The 22,793-nt window shown below is 45.2% G+C and overlaps 1 protein-coding gene across 6 annotated transcripts in view; it reads right to left on the bottom strand.

Moving 5' to 3' along the window:
* CNTLN (centlein) overlaps window positions 1–22,793 on the bottom strand; it is a 307,481-nt gene that overhangs the window by 273,276 nt on the left and 11,412 nt on the right. For all 6 annotated transcript variants that reach the window (XM_075594863.1, XM_075594856.1, XM_075594883.1 and 3 more), the window contains one exon: window positions 17,859–17,947. In XM_075594863.1, the coding sequence (XP_075450978.1) occupies window positions 17,859–17,947 (89 nt within the window). The remainder of the gene's footprint in view (window positions 1–17,858; window positions 17,948–22,793) is intronic.

Here is a 22,793-nt window from a genome sequence, read left to right as displayed (position 1 = left end):
TCATGGATCCTCAAACACAGTTGTGTTATATATTAGCCTCAAATCTGGTCTTCATCCGACAGAATCGTATAGTATTTACACCTCTAGATAGTGGTTTTTTTTATGCCATCAAATGTCCCCTACCCTAGCCGATTTAAAATTAAAATAAAAACTCACAGGATGGTCTAACGCTGCCTGACCACAAGGCCCTCTCAATAGCCCCCGTGTAGTTATGCCAGTGGAGAGTAACTTCACGCATTTGCTTTCATTTTTTTTCATTTCTTTTTTTGAGTGGTCAACACTTCTCTGCCATACTAACACCCTACTGTCCAAAACAAGACATTCCTTTCCCCTCCTGGTTGAAGAAAAGAAGGAAAAGTCTTGAACAAAAGTTTAGCACAGGATAAGTGATCTATTCATACTACCTGAATCTATGTTAGAATTACAAGTCAACAAAAGGAAACAAGTGACCCTGTTTGCATAATACAAAGATCAATAGTATTTAAAGTAGTTGGAAAGTACATTATAGATTGTTACAATGGCTTGGTAGAAATACCTGGAGGTTTTTTACATCTCCCAAAGGCATTTACTCATTTGCACAGTAAAGACATTTATTTTTTCCTCTGTATTTCTGAATATTCAATGTAACTGCGCAGAGGAATACAATGTATGTGTATTCACCTTACGCTGCAAAACTGGAATATTTATTTTTAAAAGAGGGAACCGTAAAAATAAAAATTCCGTTCTCTCTCATGAATTCCAGCTCCTTGATCTCTATATGCTTACTGTTTGCTATTCTTTGAACTGACCACAAGCGATTGACCAAGGCAGAGTTAACCTATGTAATTGTATTACAGCAGTGTTAGCTTAGATTGATGTGGCTGCCTCTAAATCCAGCAGAGAGATAGTTAATTGCAGCCACTCAATTAACTAACTGCTGTAGTCTCCACCTGGACAAATGGGAGCTCTGTAAAAAGCCTCATGTGAGAGAGATTCCTTAGGCTAAGGCCCCGCTCCCAGAGTCAGCGCGCCCGCACTGCAGACAGGCGGGGCGCTGACATACACAGACCGCGATATGCGGAGAATTGACAGGGAGGGGGAGCGTGGCTTGAGCGGAGGGACCCGCTACTCTCCCCTCCCTCCCTCCACGGGCTCGGGCTGGAGCTGCTGACGGTAAGTAAAACACACACACACGCAGGCACTCACGCACTCATATACACACACACACACACACACACACACACACACACACAGGCACTCATATACACACACACACACACAGACAGACAGGCACTCACGCACACACATACACACACACACACAGACAGGCACGCACGCACTTACTCAGGCACACACATACACACACACACACACAGACAGGCACTCACGCTGCTTTCACTCCACACTCCTCCCCGCTCCCCGAAGCCTCTCCTCCTCCCGAAGCCTCCCCTCCCCATTGGCTCACAGCCACACCACGTGACGCGTCAACGCTAGGGATCACCATTTTCTTGTGTCCCCTAGCAGCTGACGCGCCACAGCGTGTAGTGCGCTGTGCAGCCAGGGGGGACCGGGACCGGCTCCGCAAGATTCCCCTGCTGGTGGGGAAATCGTGTGTGGCCGCCCGCGCCAACGAGCGCAGCGGGACCGACGCCTTAGTTCACATTTGGGCTGACAGAAGGAGAGCAGAGAAGCCTGCACACAGACACTGTCTTGACCACAAAGGCTGTGCTGAGATCAAGACACCCAGGCAGCTATATTTCCTGGACACAGAGGACCCAGGAACCTGCCAGAGACTGACATGGAGGGCCACCTGCTTAAGGTACTTCCTGAGACTTTGGGGTGATAGGGTGGTAATGGGAATATCCCTCTAGTCCTGCAGATAGGGTCTGGGGAAGTAAGTTAGCCCTTACAAAGGGATAGGGGTTTGTTACTTTGTTGTTTTTGTATGTTTTGCCTGGATAAAGGAACAGGCTCAATAGAGCCAAGATATGTCACCCTAAAAACAGTCTGCATTTGCATACCTCTGCACACATCTCCTACAAATCATCTTCGATTGCCTCATAAAAATACAAATCTATTGCACAGTAATATGGCAATTGAGATTGACAAACGTCAGTCAAGGTTAAACACCACACAAAAAAGTGCTCCCCCTAATTAGGTGTATGTGAATCACACCCAGTGCAATGACAAACGATTAATTATTAAGTACAGATGTATATTAATGTACAAATGCCAAAATACTGAAGCATATAAATCTGAGAATTAATCCAATCAAGCAAACCGATGCTTGTGTACAGTAAGTGTCTCAAAATGAAATGAGTCTTAGGGGCCTATTCACTAAACTTTGAGAAGTGCATTAATGCACGCTAAATGCCCTTTTACATAGTTACATAGTAAATGAGGTTGAAAAAAAAGACGAGTCCATCAAGTTCAACCTATGCTAAATTTAGACGACAGATACTTTATCCTATATCCGTACTTACAGTATGTTCATCTTGAGGAAGGCAAACAAAAAACCCCAGTGAAATATCATCCAATGATATCTCATAAGGGGAAAAATAAAATTCCTTCCTGACTCCAAGAATTAGCAATCGGATTACTCCCTGGATCAAAATCCTTCCCATGTTCACTTATTTGGTATATCCCTGTATACCTTTCTTTTCTAAAAAGATGCCCAACCTTTTTTTGATCTGCAATCACAGTCTTCATGGGTAATGAATTCCACATTTTACCTGCCCTAACTGTAAAGAACCCTTTCCTTTGTTGCTGGTGAAATCTCCTTTCCTCCAACTTCAAGGGATGTCCCCGAGTCCTTTGTACAGTCCTTGGGATATAGTTCTTTTGAAAGCTCCTTGTATTGTCCCCAAATATATTTGAATATAGCTCTCATATCCCCACTGTCACGGTAGACCAAGCTTTTAACCTCTTAATTACAAGGATCATTGATTGAGAAAGCAGAGAGATAAAATAAATTGCGATTTATTCACATAAAGAATGTACACAACTATGTTACACAAATTACAGGAAAAAAAGACACACTTACTTTGGAAACTGGGATAACAAAACTAATCTTTCTTAGTTGCAAACACACAGCAAAATAATCCTTGCCACTTCTCATTCCTGTAGCCTCTTGCTGTTGAATTCTGGTCACTTATCCTCTGAGAAATTTAGACGATTTACTACGGGTTGGAAATCTCTGGACCACACATTGAATGTTTAGATGGGACTGAATCTCTGATGAATCACACAGGATGGAACTTAGTTGAGTCTCCTTACATGATAGAACTCTTAGATGGAACTGATGGAACTTAGATGGAACTTCGTTTCTGACGGACTGCATGAACTTTTAAAAACGTCACATGTCCTATTTCCATAATGTACAGCCAATCTCTGGCGTGGGAACCAATTTTTCCACCTATAGCCAGGTTCTTCCAGTCCTGCAACAACTGGCACAAAGCCTCAGTATCGCATCTGAGCATGTGCAACAAAATGTCATTTTCCCCCACCTGGCAGATGGCATCCGGCCTTCCCACTGAATGCCACTCAGTCTGTCTGTTACCAAAAGGTTCAACACCTCTTCTTCCTTGCGTTTGAACTGACGCTTTGAATTGAGGATATTGGGTACTCTATTTAGCCTTTCCTTCTAACACAAGGGTTCACACCTCTGGGATCTCTGAGGCTTTCAAGTATAGGCTGTCTCTGAGATGCATAGGCACCGAGCTTGGTAGCCATGACTTCGAAATCCCAGTACACCCACAGGGCATCAACATATATACACATTAAAGTATACCCATGTAATATAATATATTGTGGCCTGTCTTATGTGTGGTTAAATATACGCATTCTGCTGCTACAATGTGTTACAGTTTTTTGATGCAGGCAATAGAGTAAGCAAAGAAAAGAAAGCTCCCTAATAGCCGCACAAGAGAACACCTATACCTATATTAAAAATGACTATTTATTAATAAATAATTAAAATATATTTATTGCAGCAAAAAACTAACGTGAACCAAAGTGATTAAAATAAATTAAAAACGGAGGAGGTAACTGTGTGCCTAGTTCAAACTAACAGTGTATGCTAGGAATAACTATTTTAGAATGTCCCACTGCTATATGATTATACTAACAGTGGTAGTTATACCAATACAGTTCTATATAGTTTGAGGACTACACCTAAATGGAGAGTATAGCTTAATATAGTGTGTGTGCTCAAAATAATATAGTATATTTGTTGAGCCAGCTAATGCTAGTATACGGATATATACACACACATATGTACCAGACCAACAGGTTCAAAGGTAAATGAACCTAGAGGTCTGTTATGTTTAGCAAAACAGCTATTTCAAGATCACAAAGTATGTGTCTTGTACTCGGAACCATGACAAATAGGAAAGTAGTCGTGTTGTGCTTCCTTTAGAAGGCTCCGAAACACTCTAACTGAGAGAAGGCAACAGACCTCTCCGATATAGCCAGCGCACTAGGTGGTGACGCTTAGCCTGCCCTGGCAATAGAGTAACCTAAACCAGCGGTGCGCAAACTGGGGGGCGCGACTCCCAGGGGGGATGCGAGACTGCCGACGGGGGGGCGCGGGGTTTAAAGAGGCCCCGCGCGCTTCTCGAAGGCACTTAAATTAAGTACCGGGGGAGCTGCAGGGCCTCTGTAAACCTAACTTACATTGGCTCCGGCGGCTTCCTCCCTGCATCGCCATGGCAACGCGGCATCAAAATGACGCTGCACGGTCATGTGACGTCACGTTGCTATGGTAACGTGACATTACGCCGGTGCGTGGGTAAGTTGGGGTTGGGGGGGGGGGGGGCGCGGGAGTGAGGGGACAGCCGGCAGGGGGGCGCAGGGAAAAAAGTTTGCGCCCCCCTGACCTAAACGGTTCCCTTTACACTCGCCTTCATCTCTTACACACAGCAACTGGATATTTAAACATATTTCAAATCCCTACAAACCTAAACCTCTTATTTTAATAAAAACAACCCTCAGTCTAATATCCGACTGGAGATATACATTAACCCCGTGTCCTGTTTTCTGTGTGCTAAAAATTATGAGTTCCTATTCTGGTTTCATGAATGGAGCGAGCGTATATTCCCTACAAAATCACTAGCCCCATTCCTGGCACACATGAGAAAAATATAAATAAAAAAGGTGGTAAGTATTATGCGTACATCAAAAAAGAGATAACAGAGCATATCATATGACAATACATATGTTACCAACGCTAGAGCAGGACCAGTCAGAATGGGAAGCCTCTCTCGTCACACAACGGGTGTTGTCCGCAGATGTCCTTCAGTCCCAGGTGAGGGGCACAAGAAGTCTTCCAGGTGATAATAATAACGAAGGATGGGACAGTCCAAAAAAGCAGTGTGAACAGAGTTCCCAAATTAAAGATGGTAAGGTCCTGTGTATGGCAGTGAACCTTAACTGCTTCCCGGGGGACCACAATCCACTTATCAATAACTCACTACCAGCGTGAGATTGCGGATGTGACTACCGGGCAGCAGGTTTCATCAGCGGAGGTGAAGTTGCCGAATGTCAGGCTTCTTTACGTGTACATGTCTGTGGCTTCTTTACGTGTACACGTCTGCGGCGTGTGTAGCTCGTAGTGACGTCACCAAAAACGGAAGGAAAAAAGTAACTAGCAATGTGAGGCAACAACTGGCAGCAAGAACAGTAAAAAACAGTAGCAATCTAACACGTTTCGTAGCAAATACAAGCCACTTCATCAGAGGTCTCTCTCAGAGGCATAGCATCGCTCACCGGATCCCCAATCAGTGTGCTACAGACAGACAGCACTGATGTCACACACTGCTTGAAATACTCCTTACACATGTTAACATGATAAGCCCTATATCTCTCTGTCTCACCATCTTCCTGTACAGTATAGGTGTACCCATTCATTGTCCTGAAAACCAGGTACGGTCCAGACCAGACAGCCTTTAATTTGTTCTGCGGAGTGGGCTGCAGAACAATACCCTGCTGTCCTGAAATAAATGACCTGCTAGGGGCCTTGTAATCACACCAAGTCTGCTGCTTGGTCTGAATCTCCCTGAGATCAGCCTGTGCCAACCCCATAAGCATTTCTAACTGGTCTCTGAGAGCTGCCACAGACTGTCTCACAAACGCATCAGTCTGGGTAATGTTCCCCTTTCACCCCTCACAGAGTAAGTCAATAGGTTCCCGGACCCTGCGGCCATATAGCAGCTTGAAGGAAGAGACTCTGGCAGTACCTCTCAGTATGCAGACAGTAAGTGCTGTAAGTGAATCTCCCACTCTGCCCCTTCAATCCCTATACCTGCCTGAAGCAACTGCTTCTGGGTCCCATTGAACCTCTCACAAACTGGGGGAAATAAGGGATGGTGTGCTGGTGCTTTACCCCCACACATCCCAGAGACCCTGTAACAATTCACGCATCAATTGTGACCCTTGATCAGTTAGAATCTCACTAGGGCAACGTACTCCAAGAAAAATCTCTAACAATGCTTCTGCCCCTACCCTCGCATTGATGGTGCCCACAGGGCGAGCATTTAAGTTTTTTTCAGCCTGTACGATCTTATCTGCTCCTTCCTTTCTGCCCAATTTGCTTAAGTCTTTAGAAGTTTATTGTCTGCATTTACTATGGGTGTCTCGCTGCTTGTCAAACTGGCACTTGCCCCCATTCTACCTCCATAACCCTTTGTTTCCTCATCTATTATATTTAGTTTGTTATCTGTTTCATTCCCCTCCCCCCTCCATCCTAGTTTAAAACCTCCTCCAACCTTTTTAACATTCTCTCCCCTAGCACAGAAGATCCCCCTTCATTGAGGTGCAATCCGTCCCTAGCATAAAGATGGAACCTCTCAGAAAAGGAGTCCCAGTGCTCTAAAAACCCAAAACCCTCCTTCCTTTAGCATTTTCTTAGACATTCATTAGCCTTCCTAATCTTGGATTGTCCCCCTCGGTAGCGCATGGCACTGGCAGTATTTCACAAAATACTAGTTTGGAGGTCCTTGCATAAGCTTTTGGCCTAGATCCCGGAAATCATTTTTTTAGGACCCTCCATCTTTCTCTAACTTTGTCATTGGTGCCAACGTGTACCAAGACCACCGGTTCAATCCCAGCCGCTCCCAACAATCTGTCTACCCGATCCGCAATGTGCCGAACCCGAGCACCCCGGAGACAACAAACTGTTCCGTTCATGCGGTCATGGCAACAGATTGCCCCATCTACCTTCCTAATAATGGAGTCCCCTACCACCACAATCTTTCTTGTAATCTGAGCATCCAGAGTCCCCTCTGTGCTGGAAGAACTATTCCCCTGGCTGCTAGAGGAATCAGTTTCCCTCAGCCTTGCCATTTCTCTATGGTTGGAGACACTCCAAACCCCTATACCGGGTCCAGGTGTTTGGGTATATACTGCAGGGGACTCCCCCTAAACCAGGGACTCCTGACTATACCCGGGATACGCGTATCCCTATGCCCCCTTTTACCTTTCTGGTCTGTGCTGAAGCAGGGCATCCTGGCGGTGAGCCGCATAACTGCTTTCCAGGGAGGACTTTGTCCGGAGGTCTGTGTCTACATGTACCCGGGAATCTGACTCGGCTCCAGGATACATTTTTGGGGTGGCAAGCAACTCGGAACCCGACTAGCTAGACACAATCAGACAACACTTTTACCACAAAATCCACCCTGAAACTCATAGCCTGAGAATCTCCACTGGTTAGCACTCCTGGAAAGGCAAAAGACACAAATTATGTGTCGCATATTTTACATACAATGCATGGCAGTACATATACAACAGTCAGGCCCAAGAGCTGACACTCTAGGACCTCAAAACATGGATCAGGGACAACCAAGTAGGCTTGACCTTTATTAGTGAGCCTGGTTACCCCTTCACCGTCACACCACCTGCTCAAAACAGTATGCTCCTTGGAACAGCTGCTCCAAGTGCACATACATGTGGCAAGATTGGCACTCAATGTACTTCTCAATCCTGCTCATTATTGCAACTATGAAGTAGAGTGATATTGCATGTGTAGCTATTCACAAAGCTTCGATGACAGGGCAATATCACTCTGGCTATAACTACAGACCTATAAGTAGTGTGGTAGCTAAAAAAATAACCTAGCTCGCATTGTTTGCAAGCAACTGCTTTTCACTAAACTCCAATATGCCTATCGTACTATAAAAGCTTGCATTCTTTCCTCGCAATCTAAAGGGTGGCGAGATCAGAATCGCGGTTGCATATCAAGGCGTTTTTTTATTTTTACTGCATAGGATTGAATCTTTTCCACATTCAAAAAACCATTACAGTGCACTACAAAAAAAAAAATACAACACAACAGAGCGGCATAGAGAGCTGCATCTCCCTGCACAGCTATTACAGGCGATCACGCAGTTTTAATGTTAATTTTAATAACAATATTGTAGCAGGGGTCTCCTGAGGTGAACAGCACTAATTTCAGCCGCGGGGACCCCATGCTTCCCGAGTAACAGGCCTCGGTATGGGGTGCCAGTATCTACCTGCATTGTTTAAATCTCCCGCGTCCCGTGACCAAAACAGTTAAACGCACAGGAGATACGGGGGCCTGTAATTCGAGACGCAGGATGCCCAGAGGCTGAAATTAATGCGGTTCAGCTCAGGAGACCCCCTGCTACAACACTTATTAAAATTACCATTAAAACTGCCTGATCGCCTGTATGAGCTGGGTAGGGAGATGCAGCTCTTACTTTGCAGCTCTTCCAGACTGCTGGAAGGAAATCGCAGGCCCGTAATATAGTGTGTGCGCGCGCCTGTATGAATGTGCCGCACACTTTTTGTGTGTACAGTATGCTGTGAGCGACAGTAAGGTAGTGTGTGTGTGTGTGTATGTATGCATGCATGTGTGTAATATGTTGGTAAATAAATTATTTATTAACATTGTACACACATACACACTTCAGCGGAAGTAGCAGCGCGAAATCTTTATTTTCCCCATCTTCTACCCCGTCGGGCGTTTCCACGCTCACTACCGTGCGCGCACAGTACTATTATAGGAAGGCTGACTAACCACAGCCAACTATAACTGCCGCGCGCGTACGGCACAGCAAGCGCGCCCTCTATAGAACAGCCCTAAGCAAACACAAGTAGTGCGATAAATATTGGGGGGGGGGGGAGAGAAGGGGGACACAAAGTAGTGCAATGTTGATATTTTTATAGCGCGGTAAAAAAAAGGCTTGTGATTTTTCTTAGTGAATACCGTTTTGATACATATTCCTTATATTGCGGTTAGAACATACAAACCCGCTCGGCATGTGCACTGAACTTATCGAAGTTTAGTGAATAGGCTGCTTACAGATGAAATCCTGCTGCCTGGAAAACCCACAGATTTGCTCAATATTCACAACTTGATGCATGGAGAGAAAACAAAAAAAGGGTTCTCCTTAGAGCAGAATTGATTAAAACGAAGAAGATCATATGATCAGGGAGAGAAGAAGAGATCTTAAACAAATACAGTAACAGCTTTGTAATCCGGCATGTGCCGGACAGGAGAATTGCCGCATAAGCAAATATTCCAATTAACTAAGAGCTATACCATACCCAACTTCTAGTACAATTTTTTTTCATAATTAAAATACATTAGAACATATAAACAGTAAAATAGTATACAGTTGCTCACCAATCAAGTAATAATACTACTGTAATACTGTTGAAAACATCCGACTGCAATCGGAAATACTCGGAGTAATCTGGAGTTGCCAGATATTTTAGGCATGGATTCCGGTTACTAGATTGATGATTTGTATAGGGATGTGTCAGAAATTCAGGATACTAAAACTGCCGGTTGGTAAAAGGCCAGATACAGCTTTTACTGTACAGTATATAGCCATGCAATTGCACACTCACATTAAACACTTAATAGTGTTAAGTCAAATGTTGCCAAACAATTGGGTGTAGATGGAACAGCAGAACTGCTGATTTCTAATTTGTCTGCATCTTCATATAGAATACAGAGACAGGAAAAACACCGTCAGCCCTGCCTGCTGTGGATTCCATAGCTCATGATACGCGATCAATGCCTGATGAACTGGAATTCCATTAGCCTTTTATGTTATTAAAAAATAGTTACCATATCTTATACTATATTAGTGAAAGCACTGTATGTTTGCCTGCCTGCCTGCCTGCATGCATGCCTGCCTGGATGTCCGGTGTCCCTAGGGGAAATCTCATTGGTCCCTTGGGCCGCCCCCGCACACCTCTCATTGGCCTGAGGCGGAGTGACGGGCCAAAGGGGACACACACACACACACCTCTCTGTCCTCTCCCCCCCCCATCACCTCCCTCCACCTCCCGCTCCACTCACCTCCCTCCCGCTCAACTCCCTCCACCTCCCGCTCCATTCACCTCCCTCTCCATTCACCTCCCTCTCCATTCACCTCCCTCTCCATTCACCTCCCTCCCCGGCGCAGGGACAGGCAGTGGGCAGGGCAGCCTGCCGCTGCCTCCACTCACCTCCCGCTCCCTCCACCCACCTCCCGCTCCCTCCACTCACCTCCCGCTCACCTCCCTGGCGCGGGGCCAGGGCAGCCTACCGCTGCCACGCGGCACCTAACCTCCCTCCCGCTCAACTCCCTCCCCGGCGCGGGGACAGGCAGTGGGCAGGGCAGCCTGCCGCTGCCTCCACTCACCTCCCGCTGCCTCCACTCACCTCCCGCTCCCTCCACTCACCTCCCGCTCCCTCCACCCACCTCCCGCTCCCTCCACCCACCTCCCGCTCCCTCCACTCCCCTCACCTCCCGCTCACCTCCCCTCACCTCCCGCTCACCTCCCTGGCGCGGGGACAGGCATTGGCCAGGGCAGCCTACCGCTGCCACGCGGCACCTAAGATGGCGGCGGAAGGAAGGACCCCTTCCTCCCTCGCGGACTAACTAACATGGCGGCGGCCAGAAGGAGAGGTGAGTGTGTGTGAGTGTGTGAGTGAGTGAGTGAGTGTGTGTCTGTGTCTATGTGTGTGTGTGTCACAGCGTGACAGTGTGTGTGTGGGACACTGTGTGTGTGTCTGTGTGCGTCTGTTACACTGTGTCTCAGACACTGTAGAGTGGGGACCGGAGCTACACATGGGGGGTGGGGGGGGGGGGGGGGTCAGGAGCGGAGAAAGATACAGGGGGAGTGGAGAGGAGGGACCCGTCAATTTAAACCAAACCAACCCCCCTCCTGTCCACTGCCCCCCGCTCCTGTCCACTGCCCCCCCCCCTCCTGTCCACTGTCACCCCCCTCCTGTCCACTCTCCCCCCCTCCTGGCCACTGTCACCCCCCCTCCTGGCCACTGTCACCCCCCCTCCTGGCCACTGTCACCCCCCCTCCTGGCCACTGTCACCCCCCCTCCTGGCCACTGTCACCCCCCCTCCTGGCCACTGTCACCCCCCCTCCTGGCCACTGTCACCCCCCCTCCTGGCCACTGTCACCCCCCCTCCTGTCCACTCTCCCCCCCCTCCTGTCCACTCTCCCCCCCCCTCCTGTCCACTCTCCCCCCCCTCCTGTCCACTCTCCCCCCCCCTCCTGTCCACTCTCCCCCCCCTCCTGTCCACTGTCACCCCCCCCCTGTCCACTGTCACCCCCCCCCCCCTGTCCACTGTCACCCCCCCCTCCTGTCCACTGTCACCCCCCCCTCGTCCACTCTCCCCCCCCGTCCACTCTCCCCCCCCCATCCACTCTCCCCCCCCCCCCGTCCACTCTCCCCCCCCTCCCGTCCACTCTCCCCCCCCTCCCGTCCACTCTCCCCCCCCTCCCGTCCACTCTCCCCCCCCTCCCGTCCACTCTCCCCCCCCTCCCGTCCACTCTCCCCCCCCTCCCGTCCACTCTCCCCCCCCTCCCGTCCACTCTCCCCCCCCTCCCGTCCACTCTCCCCCCCCTCCTGTCCACTCTCCCCCCCCCTCCTGTCCACTCTCCCCCCCCCTCCTGTCCACTCTCCCCCCCCTCCTGTCCACTCTCCCCCCCTCCTGTCCACTCTCCCCCCCTCCTGTCCACTCTCCCCCCCTCCCATCCCCTCCAAATAGTCACCTATTGTTCCACCATTTATAAATAATACTACCTATTACGCATTTACATCCCGGGCAACGCCGGGTCTCTCAGCTAGTTACACTATATGCACTTCTATTTTCACCTCTTGGGGAGTCCCTCTCTATGTGAGCACAGAAGGAGATTTTCCAAGAGTGGATACAGTGAAGCCACTTTAAAAGATATTCTTGAAGGCCGACGCCTAAATGGTTTGTGTTTATTCAGAAGACTTCTATCAAGAGTCTCTAATCACTATGCAGACCACTACGCTATGTTTTTACTGTCTTTTTATTTTATTCTATATGAAGATGCAGACCAATTAGAAATCAGCAGTCATGCTGTTCCATCTACACCCTACCGGTTGGCAACATTTGACCTCGCAGGCTCATACTATTAAGTGTTTAATTTGAGTGTGCAATTGCATAGCTATGTTTAAGACCTCTCTAGAAACTACTACATGTGTTCTCTCCCTGAACATACAGTATGACCTTCCTGGTTTGATCAATTCTGCGCCAAGGCGAACCATTTTAATTCAAGGTTAAATCTTTGTTTAATGGTAAAGTGGGTGAGAATTTTATATTTAGATAATATTTACTGTATATTGATTAAGAGAAAGGCCAAAAATTAAGAATAAACCGTGCAGCATTTCACAAGAGAAAACAATGCCCATCACTCCAATAGACGACATCTCGCTTGGGTATGTAATCCAGTCTAGGACATTTGGTCGCTGCCTTTTTGCCGTGACCAAATGACCGCCGGCACTTGGCCGCAACTCCCTTCGCCAACGGGACACTCCGTTGCCAGGCGCTTCACCGCTAAGGTAAGTGCCTAACCTTAACCCTTGCCCTAAAACCCCCTAATGTTGACCCCTAATACCAACACTACACCCTAACCTTAACCTCTGCCCAAAACCCCTGAAGTTAACCTCCTACAACTTACCTTATTGTAGAAATGGCCAGCGGCAGATTGGCTGCAGCGGAGCGTTTGTCTGTGGCAGAACGCCGGCGGTCATTTGGTCGCGACCAAATGTAGCATTGCGCTGTAATCTGCTTATGATGCATTATGTTTGCTATATCCCTGTGCGCAACTCCTTGCTCAGCAAACATTAAAATATTTTGCTAGCGTGTCCTACTCCATATGCCATCAGTCTCCATAGTTTCAATACCGTCCTTGTCAAATAAACATCCTGTCTTGCTTGTAAGAAAGATGTTAGTGGGACATCATCCAGTGTTCATTTTACAAACATTGTGATGAAAATGTTCTTTGTAGAGGACCGCTTTTACATTTTTCTATGACTGTTTTCTGCATTTTTATTTTCAATTAAGTACTTCCCCATGTCCTTTGCTCGCTAGTGACTTGATGTGCAAACTGGCCACAAACCAGTTTTTATTTTTTTTTAGTTGACATTTATTTTCAAGATTTGGCAAAAACTGTAAATTTCACCTGTTTTACCAATTTATTGTGCCAGTTTAAAGAAAAGAATTGTCCACGTGCAATTAAAAAAAAAAAAAAAAAATAGATGACAGCAAATTTTTATGCCGAAATGTGCATTTTTTCATGAAAGTTCACTGAAAACTGTACACTTTGCTCTCCTCACAAAATTTCTACTATTAACTGTAACATCGCTCTTCTAATCTGCTTGGGAGACAGTCCCCGTCATATCCAGGATTTTGAGCACATTTAAAATACTCCTAAAAGTTCAAAAGGGTTCAAAGGAAGGACTGCTCTGTTAAATAGCTCACAGTCGGTGACTTCTATGGCCAGAAACATATTTAGCCCCTCAACAGGTGGCTTACTAAAATTAAAGTAAATAAGGCACCTGGCCCAATTTCATACATCCACGAGTTCAAGGAGTGAAGTTCAGCAACAGCCAAACCATTACATTTAGTATTCATTCAAGGACTCAATTTCCACAGGCTCAGTATGACAAGATTGCGTAAGCAGACGTGGTGCCTATATTTAAAAAGAGAGCTACATCACAAACAGGGAAATACAGACCTGTAAGCCTGACATCAATAGTGGGGAAGCTACTTGAAGGTTTAATACAGGATAATATTCAGGAATACAAAATTACCGTATTGGCCCGAATATAGTGCGACCTCGCACATAATACGACCCCCTACAGTTTTGCCAACAAAATATTGCAAAAAAGAAAAAACAGAAAAAAAAACAGATTGGAAATTCACAGTTGTAGGAAACAGAATAACAGGCAAAGATCAGCCGAACAGCTGATGAGCAGGGGGGAGGAGGGGGCTGAGCCTGCAGTGAAGTGCCGGGACTAAATGGCCGCCTCTCCTTACCTGTGGGCCCTCCGCTGCAGCTCCACAGGTCTGTGGCAGTCAGCCTCCCACAGCGCTGGGACTGGATACCGGTCAGGGAGTTGCCTGCTGGTGCGGCTCTCACCGCCTCCTCAGGTCAGTTCCACCAGCTCTGTTCGGCGCTGTGTCGGAACTACCGGGGAGCGCCCATCTTGGATTTTTTCCCCATATTAAATGCTAGGCTGTGAATATAGTGCGAGTGCAGGTTTTGGCAGGGCAATTTTTGGAAAACAACCCTCGCACTATATTCAGGCCAATACGGTAATTGTAATAATCAGCATGGATTTATGAAGGCTAGGTCATGCCAAATTAACCTTATTAGTTTCTTTGAGAAGGTATGTAGGAATTTAGACAACGTCTACTTAGATTTTGCGAAGGCTTTTGATACGGTTCCACACAAGAGGTTAGTGCACAAAATAAAGCAAATTGAACTCGGAAAAAATATTTGCATCTGGATTGAAACCTGGTTGAAGGATATCAGAGAGTTCAACTTTTTCAGGTTGGGCTAAAGTTGTGAGTGAAGTACCTCAAGGATCGGTACTGGAAATCCTGCTTTTGAACTTGTTTATTAATGACCTTGAGGTTGGCATAAAGAGCAAAGTCTCTATCTTTGCTGATGACACTAAAAATTGTGTAAGGTAGTAAAAATCAGAGCAGGATGTAATTTTTCTCCAGAAGGACTTGGATAGAATGAAAATTTGGGCAGGTAAAATGGCAGATGAGGTTTAATACAGATAAAATGTAAGGTTATGCATTTGGGATGCAAGAATAAAAAACAGGCAACTACAAATTAAATGGGGATAAATTGGGGAAATCCTTGATGGAGAAGGATTTAGGAGCGCTTGTAGGCAGCAGGCTTAGCAATAGTGTCCAAAGTCATGCAGTAGCTGCAAAGGCAAACAAGATCTTATATTAAACGGGCAATGGGTAGAAGGGAAGTAAACATAATGATGCCCCTTTATAAAGCACTTAAATACAAACGAGATATACAGCTCAATAAATTAATGATATTGTGTTAGATGGGTGTGCACAAAACGCCTAGTGTTACGTTGGGTGCAATTGATGAGCTGATATTTAATGAATACACAAAAAGGTTGGAAAGCGAGAGCATATTAGTGCCTCCGTCCACCAACTAGAAGCTCATTTTACAAACGCACTCCTGGGCGTTTAAAACTTCACGTTTAATAATTATCAAATTAAAATAAATTCTACATACAGAATATTGGTAATGAACACACAATGTACTAATGCAGGGAGGGGATAGGGAGGTGGGGTTGGGCTAGAGGTGTATACCGCTTTTACGTATATCTGAAATAATTCAGAATAGCTAATTAACAATAGATACAGCCTATAAATTCTATATTTATAGGCTGTATCTGGTGTTAATTAGCTTTTCTGAATTATTTCAGATACACGTAAAAGCGGTATACACCTCTAGCCCAACCCCACCTCCCTATCCCCCTCCCTGCATTAGTACATTGTGTGTTCATTACCAATATTCTGTATGTAGAATTTATTTTAATTTGATAATTATTAAACGTTAAGTTTTAAACGCCCAGGAGTGCGTTTGTAAAATGAGCTTCTAGTTGGTGGACGGAGGCACTAATATGCTCTCGCTTTCCAACCTTTTTGTGTACCCTTTATAAAGCATTAGTAAGACCACACCTTGAATATGGAGTACAATTTTGGGCACCATTCCATAGAAAAGACATTATGGAACTAGAGAAAGCGCAGAGAAAAGCCACCAAATTAATAAAAGAGCATGGATAATCTGATTTATGAGAGGCTAGCTAAAATAGATTTATTTACATTAGAAAAGATGTCTAAGAGGGGATATGATAACTATATACAAATATAGTCGGGGACAGTACAAGGAGCTTTCAAAAATAACTATTTATCCCAAGGACAGTACAAAGGACTGGGTCATCCCTTAAGGTTGGAGGAAAGGAGATTTCACCAGCAACAAAGGAAAGGGTTCTTTACAGTTAAAATTTGGGATTCATTACCCTGTGGACTGTGATGGCAGATACAATAGATTTGTTCAAAAAAAGGTTGGACATCTTTTTAGAAAGGAAAGGTATACAGGGATATACCAAATAAGTAAACATAGGAAGGATGTTGATCCAGGGAATAATTCGATTGCCACTACTGTATTTGGAGTAAGGAAATAATTTATTTTTCCCCTTAATCATTAGATGATATTTCACTGGGGTTTTTTTGTTTGCCTTCCTCTGGATCAATATACAAGTATAAATAAGTGGCAAGTATCTGTCGTCTAAATTTAGCATAGGTTGAACTTGGACGCATGTCTTTTTTCAACCTCATCCACTATGCAACAGCACAGTGTTTAAGCAATAAGTAATGCTGTCTAGAAGGCTCCCTCATTTTCTACTCTGTCATCCTCAATCTTGTTACATTAGACATGGTGTGTTTGTCAGGATTTATGTCCTATTACAATATCACATCAGCAGTCGGGGGCGGACTGTCCGATCAGGCTTGCCCCGGTGGGCTGGTGCTGCGGCTCCCCAGCTCCCCATGTAGCAGCCTAGTGGTCACTGTCTGCAGTCCTCTCCCTACTCCTGTTTGCGCTGGAAGTTGGGTCCAACTTCCGCCCGAGTGAATGGAGGAGTTGCGGCGTCCCCAGAATGGAGTAACATTGAGCATACCTTCTCACCCCAAGATTGTTGGGGCCTGTGTGTCTGTGAGAGATGGGGGTGTCTAAGGGGGGCTTGATTACATAAGTTTCACTCTGTTCTCCACAACAATTAAACGGATTGCTGGGGTAGAGCGCGGGGGCCTCTGGAAGGCCTCGGTTATAGTGGAAGTGCCCACTTCCGTGCTCATCAGCACAGCGTACGCTCGCCTGTAGCAGCAGATTTCCTGTCCTGCCGGCAGAGGCGACAGGTAGGCATGGCGAAGGGCGCACCGTGCAGTGATGGAGCTGGTTTCCCCAAATCGCTCACGTGACCCGGCCGTCGCAAGGGAAATACAAACTTGTTTGTAGAGCGAAGTGCCGGTCTCCCCATAGCACATGTGCACACGCACTATATGCGAATGCACTGGCGCCCTAGTGTTTGTTTTCGGTGCGAGCTAAGTAGCTTGTGCTGTCTCCTGCACTATGGACGCAGGCTACGGGTCTCATACCTTCTCCGGGACATCTCCTCCTGTAGACTCGTGTTGTCCAGGCGACCCGACATCAAATGACGACGCAAAGTCACATGCTGACTCATTGCCATGACAACGTGATGTCACATGGCGATGCGTCGTAGGAGGAGGGCACTATGGAAGAAATCACCCAGGCCGATAGTTCCCTGCAACCCGCCCCTGGTAGCAGCAGAAATATCATTGCTAAATTACTGTAGCAAACTGTGTAGCTTGTTTCGGGTGTGTGTTTCAAAACCTTCCATTTTCCAAAAACTTGAGAGATATAGTGAAGGTGTTATTTATACAACTGTATATATGAAATATGGCACAAAAAAATAACTCAAGGTTGTAAGTGCCGTAGGTCAGTATATTGTACTGCTAATATCATGGCCTTACCTGTCCACAACTAAGCTGATTGCTTGGGTTAGATCTGGATTTTCCACCTGAAGACGCTTCCATAATGACCATACAAACTCCTTGTCAGCCTAAAGATAAAATGAAAGACGGTGATAGACAAGACTGCAATTAATTTATTTTTCACAGGCTAAGAAAAAGTGGGTCACACACAATACAGTATACTACAACTAATGAGTAACTTGCAGATAAGAAATTAAAAAAATACTTACATACATATCAAGTGACTCACTGTCATCATTTATTCACAGTTTACATCAAATCTTATTTGGTTCTTGTCCATATAGGTAACCAATAAACATTTCCAGTAATATACTAAAAGGTTTTTAACCACCCAGTATAAAGAAAATTCAGGTCTGAGCAAACTGGAGGTCTACAGGTAACAAAGGTCTTAAAAAGTCGTCCTCCGTTTGAGGAAGTTCAAATGAGAAACCGATGCAATTATGTATTATTAATGTATGACCTTTTAGACTGTGCTGTACATGAAAACCTAGTGTTCTAATTCAAAATCAGTAGTAAAATCTACACTACAGAATGCGGAGTGTCAGAAAGAAAATTGGAAGATTAGGACTTTCAGGCCTGCAAATATGTAAAATAACACCACTAAAAAAAAAAAACCTCACTCACATAGATTGTAAGCTCTTTGGGCTGGGTCTCTATTTGCCTTCTGTTGTCATTTACTGTCTACTTTTACCCCCATTGTTTGTACTTGATTTTCTCTGCATTGTAATGTTGTTGCTATATTAAAGTAAACACACAGATGAGCTGATGGAAAATTATTAGTAGCTAAAATTCTCTATCTTTGGATTCCTGATCATTTTGTATTATTGTACGGGAGCTTCATAGTCTATGATATTATTTGCGACTTGGTGATAAACCCCAATTGAAGGCAGTTTGTGGCAATAAAGCCTCAACTCTGCATTCCCAACCTTTAAAAATACTTATGTCCTGAGCTTTTTTTAAATCATTCTAAATATTGAATAGGTGTTCATAGTTACTAATAAAACACTCACTGATTAAAAAAAAAAAAAAAGAGAGAAACAAGGTCAAGGAAGTGTAAAAGGCGATTCTAGACCAGCGGTGCGCAAACTAGGGGCGTGCCCCCCAGGGGGGGGCGGGAGATTTGTCTGGGGGGGCACGTATGGTTGCAGAGGCCCCGAGCTCTTCCCCAAGGCATTTAAATGCCAGGGGATCGCGTGAGGCCCCTGCAACACTCTACTTACCGTGATTCAGACGCTCTGTGACGCGTCACAATGGCAACGTGGCATCAAATGACACTGTGGGGTCGTGACATGACCGGTGTTATCACGTGACCTGACGTCACATGACCCCGGAACGTCATTTGACACAGCTACCAGGTAGGAGGAGTGGCACGAGCACCGGAGCAGGCAGACAGGGGGGCACAGCAGGAAATTTTTACGCTCCCCTGTTCTAGACAATGCATACATTCATTTATATATACATACAGCCCTTAAAAATGTACTATTATTATTGGTAGACAGTCAAATTTTTTTTATTTTTAAAGTTAAATCAACTATGCCATGAAACAATATTAAGGCAGCAAAAACCCTTGCACAACCCCTTTTTCCTTTTTTTAGTTCTAGTGTTTGACCTCCTGCTTCCAGAGACACTGACCTCTGCAGGGGGTGCCGGTATCTCGGGAGTTTAAATGTCCATGTCATGCTGGCCAATAGGAAGCTGCAATGGATGACGTCACGGCTTCCTATCTGCCCGCAGGACATTTAAAGCCGCCATTTCGTTAGGCACACAAGATTCCTGGCTGCACAGATACCGGAGACCCCCACGGAGGTATCTCTGGAAGCAGGGTGTCCCCGTTGCTGACGTTAATGCCGTTCAACCGAAGCACTAAAAAAAAAAAAAAGTTAAAGCAGAAGATGTAGTGCAAGGTGTTTTGCTGCTTTAAAAAAAGGGATGTTAGTTGAGCCTGCACAAAAGAGAAAGTGCATTGTTTAGGGATGTACCCTGAACAATGGCTGAAAACTGTACAGGGCGCATAATGCACAATCAATTTTTGTGCACTCTCTCAAGCCGCGTCCAGGCTTACAGCTCGCGAGCGATCAAAACAATTTAAGCAAATTGTTGGTCTATGCTGCTCGCGTGCAGGGGCGCAATGCTTGGAGAGGCAAATATTTTTGTATTTGTTGCGCTTGCCCATGTCACGTGCGCGGTTCAACCAGTGAGTCCGAACTGCTCACACGGCGTCATAGGCGCTCCCCCAGGCACACACACCCCCCCCTGCACCCACAAGTAGCTGGCCAGGAATCGCCCAATCAGCACGAGTGCCTGACGACACAGCGCTCGAGCACTCGCTTAGACCCTGGACGAGGCCTCGACACAGCGCTCGAGCACTCGCTTAGACCCTGGACGAGGCCTTGTGCTCTATTGACCAATCCCTGTGAATGAGGAGCCTTATATTTTACGCCAAGTGAAAAACAGGGCTCTCCACCACAAGCTCTGTGAAACCCAAGGTAGTCACATTACGTAACACTGACCTATTCTACACAAGTGCAAAACGCATATTTTGTTATGTTACAAATCTTAGAGGCAAATGTTGGAAGTGTTTCACGAGCATTGTTTTTCCTCTATGAAAAGGGCAAAAAATATATAGATATCCTAATATATTTATGGTCAAAATCTCTCTCTTTGGTATGTACCAAAGTGCACATCCAGAGTGCGGTGAAAACTTCAAAATACAGACTAATCAGTTTAGAGAAATATGATCAGATCTACAACGTGAGGTTTCCACAAAGCTCAACAATTGCCCATAGCAACTTTTAAAACTGTGCTTCCCAGATTGTTGAACATAATGCACTTCTCGGTTATTTTCTTTTCCGTTTTAGATTTATCTTCACCCTGTAGCACCAGAGGCTTTTTTTTACGCTGAGCCCCATATTTCTGGTGTACGGTACAATATTGATTTAGAAATTTATTAGAAAGTCATTGTGTTCTTTTTGTGATAGTCATGTACTTGCTGCTTGTGTTTTGACAATTGGGGTACGTCACAGCTCATCACACAATGGGCAACAAGAGAAGGAAGATTGCTGAAAGAACAGAGCACTATCAAAGAAAACAGCCCCATTGTTTAATTAGAGCTTTGGAAAGCTCAAGAATATAACTTTGCATAATATCTTCATAAACTGCTTTTTCAGGGTGAAGCACCCCATATTTCCTTGTTAGGCAAATTAAATGAACCTCGGGACAGATCGAATGTGCAGCGTTTGATGTAAAAGCTTAAGTTTTACATCAGGTTGCCATACACCTACAAGAATAAAGCATCACCTTACCAAATTTAAAAGTGGTAGATTTAAAAATAAAAAAATAAATAAAAAAAAGGTATAACCTGAATTCCCTCCGGGTTGTGTCCCAGGGAACCTTAAAGCATTTAGTTTGGCTAACATGAAATCAGCAAGAGATCTAATAGACAAAGGGACTCTTATTCCGTTACTTGATTTACAGGAGAAATGCCTCCCCATGAAACTCCCACTTTATGGTTATCTTCAGATCAGACACTTTCTCCTAACAATTTCCCAAACATCCAAATTTGAAGGTCCAACGTCTTTTGAAAAGATGTGTATGGTGGGCACATACCGGAAGGGTCTGATCTCAGAGATTTACGCGGGGCTAGCACGGTCCAGGAGTCCCGTCAACCACAATTATATGTTGAAATGGGCTGAAGACCTCAATCTTGATATAGACAGAGATGAATGGGAGGATATTTGGGAAGCAGCAGCCAAAACTTCTATTTGCACTACTACTAAGGAAAATATATATAAGATTCTATTTCAATGGTACTTAATCCCGAGTAGGCTGAGCCGGATCTTCCCTGGCCTGTCTGACCTCTGTTGGAGGGGGTGCGGCCAGAGAGGAGATCTGGTGCATATATGGTGGACATGCCCAAAGATCCAGACTTTCTGGAATATGATATGCTCATTGGTTGAGGAGACGGTAGGAGTTGAGGTCCGGATGGACCCGCTGATATGCCTACTCGCGAAACCTATCGAAGATATCTCTGTCCCTCTTAAAAAACTGGCCTCGTTCATCCTGACTGCGGCTCGCTGCTCAATAGCAGCTAATTGGAAAAAGATTAAACCCCCTTCTAAGCAAATGGTCCTTCGCATGGTAAGCGAGGTCAAGCTTATGGAATACCTATCGGCGCTCCTGAAACAGAATATAGTACAATATGAGAAAGTTTGGGCACAGTGGCCTTATAATTAAAGAGATTAAAAATGAGATATGGATGCTTCAGTTGGACTCTGCATTAGACCACTAACCCCTCTAAGGGGGAGTTCATGTCTACTCAGGGTCTTTTGACAAGGTGGAGGGGAGGATAACTACACCCCTTCCCTTAGCTCTCCCCGTTCCTATCCCCTCTCCCCCCTCTTCTTCTGTTCTTCTCTCTTCTCCCCCTCTCTGCCTATCCTTTACAGTACTAATATAAGGGGTTGGATCTAAGATCCTCCTAAAACTGTTAATTCTCCCGGATGGGATCTACATAGTAGAATCTAAATGCATAGGAGGTTACAAAATACTAGGGGCAGATCGCCCCTTCTCGATCAATCAACCTTGAGATGCTTCGGGTTGTTCACTTTTAAATGTATATGTTAATTAAGTTTACTGTCTATAAACAACCATGTGATGTGAATGTACCTGTCAGAAAACAATAAAAATGTTTGAAATAAAAAAAAAAGGTATAACATTAAAAGCTTTTTTAACAACTTAACAAGTTAATACACTAAGCTGGCTGTGAATGGGCATCCTTAGTGTCTCTGGCATGCAAGTATTTATTTCGCTTAATTATTAAACAGCTTTTCAAACATCTTGGCACAATTAATAGAGACGCTAAAATTGCTCCCTGAATGGTTACCCGAGCCAAACAACATCTTTTAAAAGAAAGCT

This window comes from Ascaphus truei, chromosome 1, assembly GCF_040206685.1.
Source record: "Ascaphus truei isolate aAscTru1 chromosome 1, aAscTru1.hap1, whole genome shotgun sequence".
Classification (NCBI taxonomy): Eukaryota; Metazoa; Chordata; class Amphibia; order Anura; family Ascaphidae; genus Ascaphus; species Ascaphus truei.
This window is presented reverse-complemented; position numbering and strand designations above follow the sequence as displayed.